General features: G+C 37.2%; 1 protein-coding gene across 3 annotated transcripts in view; it reads left to right on the forward strand.

Annotated features, from left to right (window-relative positions):
- ADK (adenosine kinase) overlaps positions 1-18,850 on the forward strand; it is a 278,700-nt gene that overhangs the window by 23,478 nt on the left and 236,372 nt on the right. For all 3 annotated transcript variants that reach the window (XM_032694367.1, XM_032694368.1, XM_032694369.1), the window contains exon 3: positions 10,485-10,538. In XM_032694367.1, coding sequence (XP_032550258.1) covers positions 10,485-10,538 — 54 coding nt within the window. The remainder of the gene's footprint in view (positions 1-10,484; positions 10,539-18,850) is intronic.

Raw genomic sequence — 18,850 nt, forward strand, 5'->3', positions numbered from 1 at the left:
AACTGTGAATCTTTCAATTTCTGATATTAGTATTTCCCTGGATTTCCAGCAGAAGAGGCAAAGTGTCCCAGAAACTCACATCTCTTGACAACTTATTTTGTACAGTTATTGTGCAGAAAAGAGATTGAAGAACTTTCTCCAAATCTGATTGCTATAACTTCATATTTCAAGAGTGTGTTCCAGTGTATTTCACTGAATCACGGAATATGCTGAGGTAGAAGGGACCCACAAGGATCATCAAGTCCAACTCCTATTTCATGAAGCTGTTTTGAAATGTGCTGTTATGTGCAGCAGTCCTAAACAACTGAAGTACTAAACAGAATACAATCATTACTTGGTCTACATTAGTTAAAGCATTTGGATGTGTATCTTGATTAGACATGGTTTCAATTTCAATGTTTATAGTATTTTTAATCAAGATTGCAATTCCACAAGCTCGGAGTTGTTGGAAATCACATTTTGGAGGATTGTGGGCTGGGAATTAGCTGTCTTCTTCACTTAAAAGTTTGCCTGTGAAAAATTCCTGACTTCTTTCTTTAGGAGCTTTTGTGCTAGGGATGTGGCTAGCATAAACGAGCCAAGGCAAACTGTAGAACTGTATGAACAGAGCCTACCATTCAAATACCAAATTAAGTAAGATGACTAAGTTGCTTTAGTAAATGCTAGCTTTTTATTGTTTTGAAATCACCAACTACACATTCCTGTTTGAGCAAGTAACACCTAAGGTGTTGTTTTCAACAGAAGGACTATCAAGTTCTGGATGTAATTCTACAACCAGTCCTGAGACAAAACTGTTACTCAGCTGGAGCAAGAAGTTCTTCTGGGCTGTAAATGGCAGGAACTGTCCAGATACCTCAGTCTTTTTTTCCTTTGCCAGTCACTGAGATGTCTGGGCTTGATGTTGCAGCTACCACTGTGGATGAAGAATTAAGATACAAAACAGTGGCTATGTCTAGAGGCAAAAGGGAGGAACAGATTTTCCCAGAAGCAGTAATTGCAGGTCTTGATTTATCGGATCCTCCAATGGTAGCAGAGAATGAGTTTATCTCTCTCTCAAGAGCACTTCCCTAAATTTCCATCTTGGTATTGCTCATTCATTTTTTAAATTAAATTTTCAGTGCAGTAAAAAAACCTTCTCTGCCATTTTCCATATGCTACCTTTTTCCAATAAAGCTAATGACTTTAATGGCTTGGATAAGTTTTTTCAGCGTGGCTGAAATTTCACAGCAGCTGTAACACTTGTCTGTAGCTTGCTGTTTGCTCTAATCAGTGTTAAAAATAATTTGTATAGAAGTCAAATTAAGGTACATGAATTCCCTGGCAATTCTCTGTTTGAGTTTCTGTTAGCTGGGCTGTCCTGTAACAAATCTTCAGGTGCAGAGACAGGTGATGGAAGAGATGTAGCTTTTAGGCAGCACTGAGACTCATTTGGGTTGAAGTGATAGTATTGGAATTAGTACTTCAGCCTAGCCTGTCACAAATAGAAAGACATAGATAAAGCTGTATAACAGGAGAATGGAATAAGTCTTAAACTATATTTTTTAAATAAATAAGAAAGATTTTAACTGATACATAAGATTTGCTGCTAGTTTTCTCATAATTTCTAAGTGGAGCAATAAATTTTCCATTAAGTGTGATACACCAGTCTTTATTCTGTGTTTGCCTATGAATGATGAAAAGGTCAATTCTTAGCATTTTGGAGACAATAAAATATTTAACATCAATCCAGATTCAGTATCTGGGCTGATTTTGTGGTTTGTGACGTCTTCACTGGGGAATAAATGTCTTGCTGTGTTGTAATTGATTTTTATTGATGTGACATTTATTTCTTTGTACTAGAGATGCTAAAATAATTGTATTTTAGAGGTTCTGTTTTCATTTGTTCTTTTGGAGATAGAACAGATCTAGTATGGGAACAGGGTTGTAATTCAGTTTTGAAATGTACTGCATGTTGATGGAGCCCAACACTGTTGTTTTGTGTTTGCAACAGTGTAATGTTACTGCCTTTGTTAGTGTGTCCAAAGCATAAACCTGTATTTTACTGTAGAACTAGAGCCTACTGAGTTGACACCTGACACCTGAAGCATATTGCTTTACAAGTCTACCTTCTCCCGAGATGATGATGAGGGGTTAGTTCTCAAGCGAAAAGAAGCTCAACTGGGGAGCTGGCAGAGCTGTTCATATGTGGCATACAGGGAGTCTTAGCAGAGATCAGTAAAATAAATGATATATAAATCTAGGCAGGAGAATCTGAGGGTCACACCCACAACCACACTACTCTGCCATCCCTGAGTTACATTCTGTTACAATTTGGATCTCAAAGCAGAGCTCCTAATGCAGCAGGGGAGATATTTGGGGATTTTTTGTCCCAGTGGTGACAGGATCTGTTGTGGAACTGGTACGAGTTGATCTGAACAATAAATTTTCAAGTGATAATAGCAAGTAGGGAAAGAACAGGATCCCTTTGGATTGTACATGTTACTTTTGTTGGTTTTTTTTTTTTTGGTAAGTTTCTATGCAAATGAAACTTTAACACATAATTGTGAAATCTGGTTTGTGTTTATTTATCAAAATGAATTGAACTACAAGCCGGTGTTTATTTCTGGTTGAAGAGAATAGGTATGTAAAGGTTTGGTGATATTTTCAGAACAGAAACAATGCAAAAGGACTGGTACAATGAAAGAAATGGCTTAAGTATTCAAGGCTCAAAGGAGTAATATTAATGGAGTGTGTTGGAGTTTGGTCTGTGGGGACAACTACCTTTATTTCTGCACAAATTGAATTAATATTTTATCCCTTGGTAAAGTTACTAAAGGTCAACAAAGTGTATTTCTACTGTAGAATTCAGAGTACCAATTTTAAAAAAAAGTACAGTATGTATACAGTTTTTAAAAAGGTGCTTATAGCCAGATATTTCAAAAATTATTACTGAAGAAAACGGTCTTCTCTGTCTGTATACAGGAAGTGTTTAGCCATCTTAAATTTTTAGCTCACTAGTTTGTGGTTAGAAAACTGTTTTGACAAGGCTTCTACTATATACTTAAGTCCAGAGCGATAGGGCTGACCCTATTAAATGATCATAGTTTTTTGCAGTCTGGTGATTAACAGGCTTTGAACTTTCCGGGCTTTCTTAATCCCTTTTAATCATTTAAACCTATTATTGTTTTGACTTCAATTTCAAAAGCCCTTTAAATCTGTCTTACAATATTAATAGCTGATTAAAGTCCTGATTTCCAACCATATTATCAGTGGGGCGTCTTATCTTATTACACTGAATAATTTAGAAACAACTGGGAAAAAATTGATCAAAGGGGAAAGAAAAAACATCAGGAAAACTATACCTCGTAATTTTTGTTGGCAGCTCAGGTTGAGTTAATTGCAGTTTATGACACCTCATTTCTCCCCTCTCCAAGTTTCTACTCTGTGGGATGCCTTTCCCCTGCCCGTGTTTTTATTCTTTTTCCTTACCTACTCAGCTTTGCATCTGTCTGTATTTTGAAGTTGCTGTGTTTGAATAGGTTGTTCTTACTGTCTGCTAGAGTGTCCTGTTGGCATGACACACCATTGCCAGTGTGCTGTCATCTGTGGATTTCAGCAGTAGCTACTGGACTTAACTCCACGTCACTCAGGGATGTGTGGCATAGTGTTGGCATAGTCTTGGGTCTAGCAGTGATCTATGTTGAAGTCCATCTGAATCGAGCATTCTCTCACAGTTCTAATACTTTCCCAGACAAATGTCTGAAAGGTCTTTTAAGCAGTTCCCTCTTTTATTGGTGTGAGTGGACCATTGCAAAACTGTAAAACTTAGATTTTTCTGGAAGCAGGCTTTCTTTGGGGTTGTACTGCTATCATACAGTCCCTCTTTAATCTTTCAGTTTTTCAAGGATGACAATCTGGACTTGTCTTTTAGATTTGTCAACAGAGCAGTATCTACTCAATAAAGAATTTTTCTAAAATGGTCTAACCTGTTTCAAGGTCATCCTCAAGTAGCAGTGAATAATGATCAGCTGTCACTAAACCCAGAAATTAATGTAGAAGAGGTCTCTGTATTGCTGTCAGCTTCAGGCCAAGAAGGAATGTAAAAAGGTAGGGAGGACCAGCTGCCCTGCTATGGAATAGGAGAGAGGCTAAGGACGAGGAGAAATTTTGAGGGAATGAGGAATGTGGTTCATTTCAAATGGTGAAACTGGGAGATTATAGCAAAACAATAAAGGAATTTAAAGAAAAAATGAAAAAGCAACCGTATTAAACTGGTGGAGTCAAAACAGTGCAAGTCAGGCAAGAAACTAAGACTTTTAGAATATGAATCAGTCCTTTACTGTCTGGTTTGTTTGGTTTTTTAATGGAGGGGAAAAAACCATGTCTTTAAACAAGGGTCCTTGTATGTGGCAGTTACACAGAACTTTAATTTTGGGTTAGCTGGTTTCGTCTGGTCCATGACAGATTTTGCTGCTGAATTTATACACAAGGTATGGTCTGGGTTGTGGTTTTTTGTTTTCATCTGGATTTAGAAAATGCACAGCCCCTAGAATCTGGCTTAGCAAGCTCAAAGTAATGGTCCAAACAAATACAAGTCACGGTACTCACACTCAGTATTTGTGTACATGGGAAAGATTACTGGGCTCATGGGAAGAGTAAAGCTACATTAAACTTAACTGAAATTTCTAAGTAGCTGTAGCTTGGTCAGAATTGCAGAAATACTACCTTGCTTTAGGTAGTATTTTACTACCGTAGGAAAAGCATTTTACTTACTGCCTTTTGATCTCTCTGCAGATCAAGTCAAAAGAAGTGGAGTTAACACTTAGGGCAGCATTACTTATTCTTACTCTGTCTGATAAATTGCAGATGGAAGTTAAGAAGCAGACTGACCTTCTATACTCATCCCCCATAAATCTGTTATGTTAGAAATATTTTGTGAGCTTCTGCTGGGCTTGCTGTGTGCATTGGCCTGTAAAAGCTCATGAGGATGCACTGTTGTAGCAGGTTCATACATGGCTGTGTTCCTGACCTGAAAGACCTCGTAGGATGTGTTAACTGCTTTTGGTAGAAATCTGAAAAGGGACATGTGAGCACCAATGCCCCTCAGGATGGTCGTCCTAGTTTTGGCAAGATTAATAATTAAGAAAAACCAAAAGTGAAAGGACTGTGTTTCTTTTTTCAGACCAGTGAAAGTAGCCTTAACTTCACTTGTAAGTTGAAGCATGATAATTGCTGAATCATTTTTATGGAAACTACTTTAGATCAATCTGAAATAAGACTATAGTGAAATCTTTAAGGTTTCTTAATGGCTTTGTTGAAAATTTATGAAGAAATGCTTCTGCAGAGCTCTGTCTTAAAAGATTTCTTCTTTTATTGATGAAGCATAGCCTAGTATAGCATAAAATCTACTTGGCTTGTCCAGTTGATGCAACCAACACACTTAAGGTGTCTGACAAAGAAATTGCACTCTGTTCCTTTTTCTGATGACTGTTCTGCAAAGTTCAAAGAACACGTTGGAAATCTGCCCTTTTATACATTCAATTTTTAATCAATCTGGGGAATTCTTAAGGCAGTAAGTGCAGCAAACCACGTCAAGTACAATAAGCTTATGGAACAGCAAAGCCCAAGTGCATTGAAAGGTGAGCAGGGTTAGTCAGAGCCACGTACATGTACAGAGTCATGTGGCAAGAAGTTTGTATTTATTTATGCATCAAGCAAGGCAGCAGAATGCCTGTGCAGAAACATGTTTAGAGCATTCCTAGAGTGCTTTACTGTCCCAGCTTTGTATTATGGAAATAGTTTTAATTTTTTTTTTATGCTGACTATTCACATTGGTGGTTATTGCGGGAAAATACTTTTATGTCTAGTGTTGTGTTCTTCATAATTATTCTTGAAAATAGTGATGAAAATATTACTCTGATATTTATACAATTTTTTGTGCCTCTCTGTGGATAGTCTGCATGATGGAGATTTTTGTCTTGGCTCTTCTGGCCAAGTGTGTATATGTCTGTGCTAATTTTCATTTTGATATCTGTGGAATGAAGAAACTTTGAAAGGTGACTTAATTTGGTGATTTGCTATTTTTAAACCTGTTAGCTCATCACTAGTTTTTATTTTGGGCCCTAGGACAGGTGAGTTTTACCAGCTTTTCAGGAACTCCTTGATAGAGCAGATCTGTACTTGATGTATATTTGAGTTTATCACCAGTACATATTTAGCGTAGGCTGTGTTTTCTTTTTAATTCGATTAAGGCACTGTAAAACTGGATACTGCCTGAAGAGAACTGTGCCTTATGGCTGTTTGTTACATTAAAAGCATTATTGTAAAAAATGCTGACTACTGTCCAAGTACATTAATTTTCATACTCTGTCGTATTAGGAGCTGGGAAATAAAAAAGCATTGAGTTATAGGGTTACAATTTCACAAGAATATTTAAAACCCATTGCACAAGTCAGAGTTGAACTTGGAAGTTCTAGTATGCTTAAAAAAGAAAAGCAGACATGTAAGAAAAATTTTATATTTCTGCAAAATTTGAAATTGAGCTAATAAACTTGCAGGTGAATGCTGGGCAAGTCATGTACATGAAGAGGAGTATACCACCTTTACATTTTTTTGTTTGTAGTGTTGTAACCAAATAGAATGTGTCGGTCAGTTGTACATCTAGCTGTTAGAGTAAAACTCTTCCAAGTGGCTTTGGCATTTTTTTCATAGAGTATAGTTAGCTGTACTTACAGCCAAATTTCCTCGACATCGTTCCAATTCTGTATATCAGTTCTTAGAATGTCTGCAGTAATATTTTAGTCTGGGCCTATGCTACTTTAATTCCAGGGTTGTGGAAAGGGAAAATTTTTGGTATTAATGTAGTTGTGAATTAATAATTAGTTAGGCCTTTGGTTCTTGGTGAGATGTATGGGGATTAGACTGCTCATTTGCCCTGGTAAGTTAAATTCCTAAGCATGCCTTTTCGTTACTAGGTTGGAAAGAATACTGTTTAAAAAAATTATCTCTGCGCTGAAAAAAGTAATGTAAAACAGTGTGAAACTTGTAATTTTAACTGTGATTAGAGGATGCATGGTAGAGTTAAGAAGATCTCTGTTAGGGCCTACCTGCAGCTGGGGCACTTAAGTTTTGATTAGAACAGGGTATGTTTGAGTGACCATGGTACGATGACATCTAGAGGTTAGACCAAGATGTTGCCGCTTAAGAAATTCCATGTGGAACTGAGTTCGGGAAGAAAGCTATTTTCAGAACTGGAAGTTTTGCCCAGGGTGCAGTCAGCATATTGGGCTGTCAGAAGGCATCAGCTGTGATGCTCCGAGCTGGGTGTGGTATCTGCATGGCAGCTGCTCCAGCTTCGTGCAGAGAGGCAGCTGTGCAGAGTGATAATTGCTGGAGTCGTGGCCCTTCTGCCGGCTGTCCTCATGGACAGCTGCCATTCTGAAGGGGGTGTCTGCAACACTGGCTACTCTTCCAGTAGATTAAATGTCTGCAAAGGACAAATCAAAGGGCTTAAATAGACTGCAGTGTGTTTTGACACTTACCTGTAATCTTGCTGTAGACCTTCGCATGATTTTCTTCTTAGGCCTCCTTTTTTGAAATAGGAGTTTGAGCAGTGCTGAAGAGACTATTAACTTTTTGAAAGTGCATCACAGTTTGGTACTGGATAGCTGAAAAGAATAATAATTATTTAATGTTCTAGGATATGTTGAACTTTGAATTTCACAGAGCAGAAAAAAGTGAAGTTGTGATCCCTTCAGTTCTTCCATAGTGTGTTTGCTTCTCTTCTACTTACTAGTTTAATGCCAGGCATATAAATCTTTAATACACACGGTATGTTCAGGTTGCTTAGGTGGTTTTAAATGTCCTTGTTTTAAAATTTTTTTAGCTTCAGTTTTGCATTTGGTGTTGTTAACTCCTTAAGTGTTTTGTAGAGGAGTTCTTCCAAAGACCCAACTGGTGCTTATCAATCTTGCCTACGAACCACATGTTGGCAAAATATTATGTAAACTGTTCACTGTGCTAGTTCCACATTTACATTTATTAAATAGTTCAGCAGCTGTGTATGGAAATATAATATGCATCTCTAATACGTAAAGTACTGATAAAATTTTGAACTCTACAAGGATGTCCCTTTGTGGGAAGTATTCTTTCACAACTTGCTATCAAAGCAATGTCTTTAGGGGTCAAAGAAGAATATTTTAAAAATGCCATTTTCCTGGTAAGAGAAGGGGGTGATGGTGAAAAAGACTAGGTAAGCCAAGGTTCACCAAAGGAACTATTCTGCAAAACTTGAGGGTAGCAACTGTGTCCCTCCCAGCCCCTCTGTGGTATGTCAGTAATATACCCAAAAATCTCACATCTGTTAAACAGCATTCCCATTGTGTTACTTGATTTCTGTAGTAGGTGACTTATTAGTCTGAGTTAGTAGTGATGGGTTTTATTTGGTTGGAGGTTTTTTCCCCCTTCTAAATTAACTGTGAGGGTAGAACTGTGGTTAAAAAAAATAATGAAGTAACAAGGAATGTGGAAGCTTTAAAAAGCTCAGGTGTATATATATTATTTCTGTATCCTCTGTATGCAGTTGAAGCTGAAGTAGTTTGATTGCTGGTGGAGGAAAAGCATGCTGTGTTATTTTTAGTGAAGAATGTCTGTGACTTTATGTGAGTGTATTTGTTAATGTGGAAAATGATCTCCATTTACAAAATGGATTGCATGTTAGTGTATCAGTCTATGACAGAGACATTTTTGAACAAATGACCTGATTTCATTTTAATTAAGATGGCAAGTTTCATAGTGTCCTTTCACTTCTGAAAGATGTTCCTTTTAGAATTTCTTGGTAGCTCTTTGTTTTTTCTCTGATACCTAAGTATTTGCTATAAGTAAAATGCTTATTAAGACATGACAAATGGAGATACCGGAGAGGTGTAGCAGCGTTATGAAGAGACTGGTGTTGGACTAGACCCTTTTTCGTGAAAGAAAAAGAACCTGATACTGTTCATTACAGAAAACATTAATTTGGAAGTAATGTAGGATCATAACAGTTAAAATTTGTGGTTTAAAGACTAATAGGATGGTATGAAAAAAACTGGGCGATTGAAGAAATGACTTGAATCTGTTTGTTATTGAACGGTGTGTTCCAGTCCAGTCTGCTTGCTGTAAGAGTCAAATGTGAGCCTTGCATTTGGAAGGAGAATGTGGATGAACCGCGTTGTATCCTGATTGGAAGTGTCTACATGAAGGATTTCGCAGCAAAGTGGATAAATGTGTGCAAGTCAGCATGATACTGTGGCAAATAACCTGAGGCAGTCTCTGCATGTGTGTACAGGAAAAATGAGTCAGTCAGTGTTTGAATGCAGCCAGCACTAATGAGCTTGAGAAAGTGTCTGGGGTCAATGCTTGCATTTTAAATGGATGCTAAAAATATGAGTTTCAGAGAGTACCATTATAAAATACTGTAAGGAATAGATAAGGTATATTTTATCTGTTTATTATAAACAAGGATCAATTTGCAAGATAGCTGAGTGTAGTTGGTTGGTGACTGGAATCTTTCCTCAGGAGGAATAATTTACAGTTCTGCAGTTGACTGGAGGAAGGATCAAAAACAGAGGGCAAAGGGACAGTGGGAACTTTGTGCAATGTAAGCAGTTATCTGTTTGCAGTTATCCAGTGGACACTTGACTTTTACCATACATTATGAATGACTGTTTTACAAACCAATCAACCAAAAAAACCCACCAAATACAAGAGAAAAAAAGCAAACCTTGCAGAACACCACAGCAATTCGGTTTGTGGGATATGTTGAGATGGCAGAAGATTTTGCTTTGAGGTAGAACAAAAGCGAGGTCATTTCTTGAAGGTTTTCTGAAGTGAGTGACAGTGCAGCCTGCAGCATGGCTGGCAGTAGCCTGTGCTGGCAGAGACTGCCTTCCTTTTTCCCTCTGATCAGGCAGTGTAGGCAACCTGTTCTGTTAAATCCCCTTTTAGGTTGAGGTAGCAAAGAAAGTTTTGTTCTCTTAAGAACTCGCTTTCATCGGAAGTTGCCTGTATGGACTGCAGAAGTTCTCCTCAATAGCCTGTTTTTAAAGTATTTTTTTTCTACAGAATTATGGTAGTATTTATTATAATAGCTTTATTTGGTATAGAGAGAAACACTACAGCCAGATTGACTGTTCACACTGTCATTTTGTCAGATCCAAATTCTAAGATCAGTGTACCGGTTATGGTATGAAGTGCAATAGTTTTTGATATATAGTCAGCTGAAGTATCCAGTTTGAAGTATCCAGAGTTTTTGAAGCCATGATACAAACCAAAATTTTGTGTGATGTTGAGTTTACTTTGAAAAACATGTAATTTTTTAGAAAACTTTATAGCTGTCTTTGCAACACATGAGGTATCTGAATCAACAAATGTTGCGTAGTTTAATAATTTAAAACTGTAAAACTACATTTTGTGGCTATATTCTTGCATGAGTAACTGCTTTGTCTTTTTCTTTTTTTCCTCCTAAGGTATGGGCTGAAGCCAAACGACCAAATTTTGGCAGAGGAGAAGCACAAAGAACTGTAAGCTCTTTTATGGTGATATACATGCATGTTATGTATTTACTTTTTTATGTACATACATATCTTAAATACCTGAAGCAAACATTCTGTGTTTTTATAAATACCTTCTGCTCTTGAGTATTGTCTGCTGTAAATTGCACAACTTGTCTGAAAACTAATTGTTGCAAAAAGAGATTTAACAATCTTTTTGCATTAATTTGTTTTAAACATTCTTTTATTAACTGCAGTTGGTACACATGCAGTTTAAATGGCCGTGTTCATCCTAGCTTATATTTTATGTATGACAGTGATTACATTAACAGCTCCTGCCTGCCTGCAGTATGTCTGTGTAAAGTGAAATGTTTGTTTCTGTTTGATAGAAATGAAAAGGAAGGTTGTTTTTTTTTTTTTTCAGGTTCAATGTTGACTCATTATTTTAATTTACAGTAACACAGTTGGGCTGTGGTGTGGAAGAGTCACAAGTGTCACCAGGAGTCGTCACCTCTCATTTATATTGAAATTTTGCTTGTTTTGGCTAATCTGATTTTGTAGCCTAAAACCTCTTATTCCTGGGGATAAAATATGATCCCTGAATTCTTTGTCTTGAAGGAGAAGCAGCTGTAAGGATCCTAATCAAACACTGACTGCAATGGCATATTCAGCTATTTCGCTCTGTCATTAATGGTGTGTCCAAACCAAAGAAGCTTGAAGTTCAGATTTATTTTGATTTTTACATAGTCTTCTATGTTCAGGCAAATTAACCTTAATTTTGGCACACTAGATGCCAAAATACGAAAGCTCTACAACTGAGCTGAAAGCCAGTAATGGGTATGTGTATATTTGGAAAATGCAAAGTAAAAAGACTGGTAGGTATTGGCTGCATATGTCACTTGTATGTGTAAGCATTCTGGTTACATGAAGGCAATACTATAATACTTTCTATTTCAGAATTTAGCTTCAAAATTCTCCTGTTCTTACAGCTCTCAATTATGTGAAGTATTTGGGTCTTTTATTGCTGCTGTTTTAAATTCCTGCACGTTACTACCATTGGCTGAAGACCTGTACTTGGTGCATGAACTCCAGTTTTCTTCTTGCCCCATTCGCTCACTGATGTTCTATGTGAATATGCTCTTTGCCATTCCTCAAATCTGGTTTGGGGGGTTTTTTTGAAGATAGTTGATCTGAAAGACTTAGAAACTGCTTCACTTGTCACCCCTCACGTAATGTTATTCAGTATTGTCTCCATGATGACTAGTGGAGTGTTTGTGTAAAAGTCTTATTACTATATTAGGTACAGATTTTTAGGATTACTTTCATATTTCTTACTTTCAGGATAGCAGTAGCAGGGAATTTGATCCCTTTTGTGTTAGTCTCTATGCTTAGATGTAAGAAAACCACCTTTTTTTCTTTTCTATTTTAAACTTTACATTCTTGCACATAACTGTCTCTGTTATTACACTAGCATTATTTTGCATTATTTCGTGGTACACCCAAAAGACTTAAGCAGTTTATCCATGTGTAAGATGAGGTAAGTGTTTCAGGTGAATTAATATTTATAGCTGTCAGGTTTTCCCATGTTAAAAGTTTGGATGTTTCTGAGTAAGGTCATTGATTTCAAACAGTAACAATGTATTCTGGTAATGAAGATTTAATTCCTTTGGAAAAGATTTTTTTTTTCTAAAAGCCCTAGTGATCGAATTACTAGCCAAATAAAACATCCAGAGGATGGAAAAAGACATTTAACTTAAGTTAGTGCATCATGGTAATGTACCTGTGACATTAAAACTACTTGAGCTGCAGGCAAAAGACAGGCAACAGCAGTTGCCTTTGATCATTAGGTAAGATTGGGTTTATGTAGAGCAAAGTCTCTAATGATAGAGCACTTGTGGACAGCATAATTATGATGAACCCATTAACCCATTTTACAGGAAATAAGCTAGAAGTATTAAAAGTACTAGCATGGTGAAGGGTTAAACACAAGTTAAATCACATACAGCTTTGTACCAGTTGTACTGTGTGCATAAGCTTTATTTACACAGTAGAAACTGATTAAACTGAACCTTTGGATGTCATGTATTTCATTGGAAGTACTTAAATCTTCTTTGAGCTATTTAAGTATATTGCATATTAGTTGATTGCATATTACTTATTGATATGTTTACAGCATGGGGGTTGAACTCATTCGATGAGTTCTTTTTTATTCAATTTGGTATAATAAAGAAGTCTTCAGTAAAGCTCAGGAAGATTTACACGATTCAGCTGCAACTGAAACCTTTCTTTGGTGTTTTGTTGTTTGCACTGCAGTAGCTCCTGAGATGATTTATGTGCTGTTGGGTATAATGGAAGAGTTTGAACATGCTTTTGCCATTGATCTTGTCATCTTGAATGTCACTGGATACTTGACCGGGGAAAAACTCTCATAGGTCAGTGTCATGTTGTTTTAGGAGAGACCTTTGGAACTTTTCTAATGTACTGTGTGCTCTTCTTGTTAGACCACGTGAACACTGTGGTACAGAACAGATTGCACACTGCTGAACCTTGGAGCACTTTCAGTCCTTCAAGCTAAATTCTCAGATGCAACTTAGAGATGAGTTGTTAGATAATGATAATTTTCTGGTATTTAAATAGGCTTTCATATTTAAAAGAAATGCTAGTTCTAGAGAAATGTGCAAGATGAGTTACCACTGGGGTAATCATTGCTGATTGGTTATAAACTTATTTTTAGGTTCAGTACCCTTATAACTAAAGTGTTCTCCTGAACCTATCCCTTTGTTTTTAAGTCAAATGGAAAGTAATTCTGTACATATTACTGTTCAGTGCCAAAATCCTTCTATGTAAAATAATTTATCTTCCAGTCTTTGAAATGTCAGCAGCTTTTCCATTGTCTTGCTTAGTAGTAAAGACGACCTCTTTAGGCATTCTTCATCTAGGAATATCACAGTGATTTATCTGACTGTCAGATGTCCTTCAGTTTCTCAGGGATCACATCTGTGAAGCAGTTCTTCATAAAAATGTAAATTTTGTTCAGTAATGAGTGCCTTATCTGCAAAGGTAACTGGGCCAGCTATACCCTGAATTGGCTTGATCCTTTTGTCCTTGAATCTTAGTTATCTAGAGAGATAAGTACAACCACTAAGACTGGAGTTGGTTTACAGGCATGGCACATGCTTAACTTCTATTTTAAGAGCTAAGGTATGAAAGATCTTTTTTTTCCTGCTTCCAATTCACTTTGACTGTAGCAGCCTTTTAATTTGTCTTTTCATTTAGTGTACAATTCTTTTATCTTAAAGGAATTTGTTAGCACTAAAGCTGTAAGTTGGTGCATATATGCAATTCTGTTCAGAATTCAGCTGGAAATATCTACCCTCCCAAACCCCAGACAACTTCTGAATGCATGTCATGGAAGGTGGAGGGTACTGTCCTGTTTCCATGTAAAATTAGCAGATTAGTTAAAGCAGATCAAACCAAGCATGCCTGTGTTACAGTGAATCAAATGAGCAATCATACTTGTTTTCACTGGCAAGTTTGTTATTCTGCAGCAAGAATAACAAAAAATGGGGGAACAGTATTATCTTCAGTTTGCACAGGAGTTTTACAAGGTAAGTGTGCATTTGTGGCTGAAGAGATTTCCTGGAGATGTTTCCCACCTCCCCCAACCCAACCCTGTAACTTTGAGGAGAGGAAAAAAAAATACATCCTGCAAGACTGCTGAGGAAACTTGGACATAAGGTTGGGGAGGACTTAATATTGCATATATTTTTTCTCCTTCTGAGAACAATAAATAAACATAAGCTCTGAGAAAAATGGAAATATTTCTCCTGACCCTTTGTATGATCCTTTTACAAGCATTGTTCCTATTTTTGTTTTTTCCCAGTTGTACTGAATGACTTTAGCTGAAGGTCATATTAACCAAGAATAGACTTTTTTTTGGGGGGGACGACTGTTGCCTGGGCTGATTTTGTTTTTATTTTTTACTATGGTTTCACATCAGAAGTTTTTTAGGAGAATAAATTTCAGCTAGCTGCAGCAAGCAATGGGGTGTGATCCAAGTTGTCTCGATATTAAAATAAAAACATTTGATTTGTTTACCTGATACACAAGACAAAGTCCGTCTTCACTGTGTGGAGTAGTGTTGGCAGAGGTGTTGGGATTTTTTTACTAATATTGTCTTTTAGTAAAGTATGGGCTGTTAGCAAAATTTTGGAAGTTTGGCTAGCTTGTATGAATAGGAGACTAAAATATATTCTTTGTGAGTTTTAAAAGCATTGTTTGGAGTTTAGTGGTACCACTGAGTCTGTAAGCAATGCTTCAGGACACTTGTTTTAGTGCAGCTTTGACTGCTGGTTGTACAATTTTATAAACAGTTTTGTTTAAGCAGTTTGGACCATGATGCAGCGCTTTTTTGGAAGTTAGTTGAAGGAGAAAGTAGGAAGTGTGGTACCTGCGTTGTGTTTCTGATTTCATAAGGCATTTTTTACAGAAAGAAAGGCCGTGAAGTGCGAAAGAAGACAAATACAATCTTTCTTTCTCTTCAGTCAGCTTTTTGATGTTTTGGTCAGAAGGGAGAGTGGAAGTGTTACTCTGCTGCAAGTTAACCGAGAGGGATTTATTTAGGTATTTTATTCTTACCTGCATAGTTGCTGTTTTTTGTTGTGAAATTGCACAAGGGAGAGAGGGACTCAAACTTAAGAAGCTGTTTGGGTGACTGATGGAGTTTTGAATTACCTGTAACATCTGCCTGGGAGTGGGGTGGTGGCGTGGGGGTGTTGTGTGTGCATTGTCTGGTTTTGCTCAGTCAATATATAAGTGAGTACTGGAAGGGTCAATCTTGGAGTCATAGTAGGGACGTTTGGGGATTAGAAAAGGGCCTCTGTGATGCTTGGGAAAGAGTAGAGAAAGCTATAGAAGGGTTTTAGAAGTAGTCTGGGTATGTTAGAGAGCTAGAGGATGTGAGAGGGATTAGAACCTCTTCGAGGGAATGTTGTAGTGGTTTCCTTGTATTTGGGGGTAGTGGGATTACCCTGTGTTAGTCACTGTCTATCACAGTACTTTAATACAAAAGCTGAGGACTCGACCCCAAGCCCAATTACACTGCAACCGTGTGCCATCGATAGTTCAGCTCGTAGTGAGAGAGCCGTGAATGCTGGGGACACAAAGGGGTGCCCCTGTCTGACGCTGTTGGAAACAGCCAAGCTGAGTATTTTATGCCACTAGAGGGAGTAGTTTATCTTCAGTAACACCTGGAAAAATCCTTCCCTGTGTGTTGGCTTTAGGATTTGGTGTCTTGTTGGTGTGTAGTCTCTCCAAAATACTTTTGGTCTTTATCCACTCTGTTTCCCCAAATCTAAAAAAGAGGGTAGAAAATTGTTGGGGGGAGAGGGGAAGAGAAATATCAATTTTTTGTTGGCCTACTCAACATATTCTGACTATATAGATGATTTATGTGGTTGAGGTGATACATGAAGCTGTCACAGATACCTCTTTAAGTTGTTGAATTACTTTATGTCATATACATAACTTATAATTACATTTGAATGGATTAATATATATTATTAGATGTGATTTGGCAGTGAATTTATGTGGAAAACTGCTATGACAATAACAAGGTGCCCAGCTTCATGAAAAAAATTTGCCAACTTTCGTCTTCACACAACTTCTGGATTTCTTCCTTGTTTTTTTTAGAGCAGTATCAGACTGGCCTGTTTCCTGGTGTAGTTTTGTATGAAAACTTCAATAAAAATTGTTACTGTAGAATCGATACTCATATTTACAAAACTGACTATTTTTAGAATTGCTACAAATAAAAACTCTTAAACTTCTCTTTTTATTGAATAAATAATAATTTGGAATAATCAGTCTCTTAAATTGCCACCTTCTTCCAAAGCAAATAAAATTCTGTGGTGTATTGACACTGATTGTTCCATGACATGTAGTCAAGCACTTCTTTAATTCAACTTCCCTTAAATGCTTGGAAATTCTGTAGAGTAAGAATCTGGATTATGTGGTGTAGAGATTTAAAAAACATGTAAATGTAATGAATGAGCTTGATGGTTGAGAAGAACTCTGTGCTGATCGGGAATGTTTTAATCCCGTTCCTTGGGTGATTGGCTCCCTCTGTAGAAACTACTTTAAATTGCACTTTCATTTCTCTAGAATTGTTTTATCACTTCTGTGATTGATATATATATATATATATATATATAAAGGCTTGACTCAGATTTACTAAAAGAATGATTTAGGGTTAGCTACAGAATTCCTATGAAAGATTCCTTTCTCTATATTTTTTCCTTCATTTTTCTGCCTACCCACCCTTCACTCAATTCTTTTGAATTACAGCACCAATGAAAATCAGCTCAGGAAATTCTTGGTAACAACCAATCTTGCATAAAATTTCTAGAAATTAAGGTTCTAGACTAGAGCAGAAATACTTTTTCCTTCTTGATGAAGCAGTCTTTACATCTGCATAATTTTAAAATGAAGAATTGCAAGTGTTGATTATATTGTATAATTTCATTTTGCGTCCTGCTGTTGAAAATATGAAATAAATAATATGCACATTAAACGTGTGGGTGGTAAACATATTGAATCAGTATTTTAAAATTGTGCTTATGTATCAATATAGTATTTTAATTGAGCCTCCTCCCTCTGTTCGTGTTTTTGTGTGTGTAGTATATTAAAGCACAACTTTGCTTTGTAGCCTTACAGGCTCTGTTAGAATATCCTTTATTGTTAAGCAGCTCTTGGAAATTAGTGTCAGTTCATTCTTGTATGACACAGTGCTTATTTGATGTAAAATAGAAGAAAATTTCGGATAATTGCTATGGTTGGCAGATAAGAACAAGGCTTATGTTCCTCCAGAGAGCTTGGTTTTGTAGCCTGAGATGCTTATCTGAGACTGTTGTGTGATACAACACTTCCATGATAGTGGGAAAGAGAGCTGGAGGGGAAGGAGAAAGATGGATGTGAAAGCCAGTGGAAAATCCAAAATATTTTATATATATCACACATGATAATCTAAAAACAAAGGGTCTAAAAACAGCTGCTAAAGCACCGAAACCTAATTTGCTTAAATCAAGCTGTGGAAGTTCCCAGTGTAAGACGCGTTGTTTTTCTGTAGTCTTGCTCTCAATCTCATATATTGATTTTTCTTCTCTTACCTCCAGTAGAGGTTTTTCAAGTACTTGTGTCATCTGCTTTGCTTACCATCACCAGTTGAAATCTCGGACTCCAGTGTTCAAGTGTTCTAAACTGCTGTGCAGCGTTTCAGCTCACCCCTCACACAGGGTTCGTAGGAAAAGCGTCACAAACAGCACGGAAGAGTTACACCCTCTTATCCCCCTAGGCTTCATTTTCAATCAATGCAGTTTGAGCAGTCGTTGAAACATGATTGTCCAGAAGGAGACTTTTTCCTTTACCACTTCTCTTGGCACTTGTCTTAATTTACAGCACATTCAAAAATGGTGTGAAACAATAGTGTTAACCATGGTTTAACTTCATTGACTCCTAGTGTGGTGCTAGTACAGTAGTCACAAGACTGTGTGCAACCACTGCCGTGTTTGAAGACTGGGTTTTGAACAGGCAGACTGAGTTTTCCATAGAGCTGCATATTTCTGTTGCTGTAGTGTATTCTTTCAGATAGAGAATGGGGTGAGTACTTAGAAGGAGATGCAGTCGTATGCTGCAGAGCACGCAAAATCTTCTGGGATCGCTGCTTTTTAGTTAAGGTAGCTGGAAAGGTTTCTGCATCTTTATTGCACAGAAGTGCACAGTTTAGAATTGGACAAGATCTGTCTTGAGAGTATTATTTTTTGTTATGCACTGTAGCAGTAACTTGAGATTTTTCTAAAATTTAGAGATGATCAGTTGTTCGTTTTAATAGTTTAGAAGATACATGGTGTGTCTTTGGGTCTCTTAGAGAATGTACTAAAGATACTGCTGTGGGATGGTTTTGAGCTGTCAGAGTAATTACTTCAAGCTGGAAGATACACTGCAAGAGCTGCATATTCTGAGAGAGAGAATGAGAGTTTAACGTAACAGGGGATTTTTATTCCATTCTTTTACTGTATTTCTCAGATGCATTCAGCTCACAGTCCTCTGGAGATAGCACTAGAATCAGAATAAAAGCTAATACCTGCCCAGGCGCTTAATGAAATTACATTAATTAAATATAATGTACGTGGAGGAGAACCTTCAGATAATCTTCTGTTGGCAGATCCCGTTTTAATTCTGGTTTTGCTGCTATTTTAGTGACCCAACAGCAAAGCCGTTGCAGTCGAGGCGCTGTTTGAAAGCCCCAGCAAAGGGACGTGCTGGGTGTGCCACGAGGTGGTGCT

Source organism: Chiroxiphia lanceolata, chromosome 8, assembly GCF_009829145.1.
Source record: "Chiroxiphia lanceolata isolate bChiLan1 chromosome 8, bChiLan1.pri, whole genome shotgun sequence".
NCBI classification, from domain to species: Eukaryota; Metazoa; Chordata; class Aves; order Passeriformes; family Pipridae; genus Chiroxiphia; species Chiroxiphia lanceolata.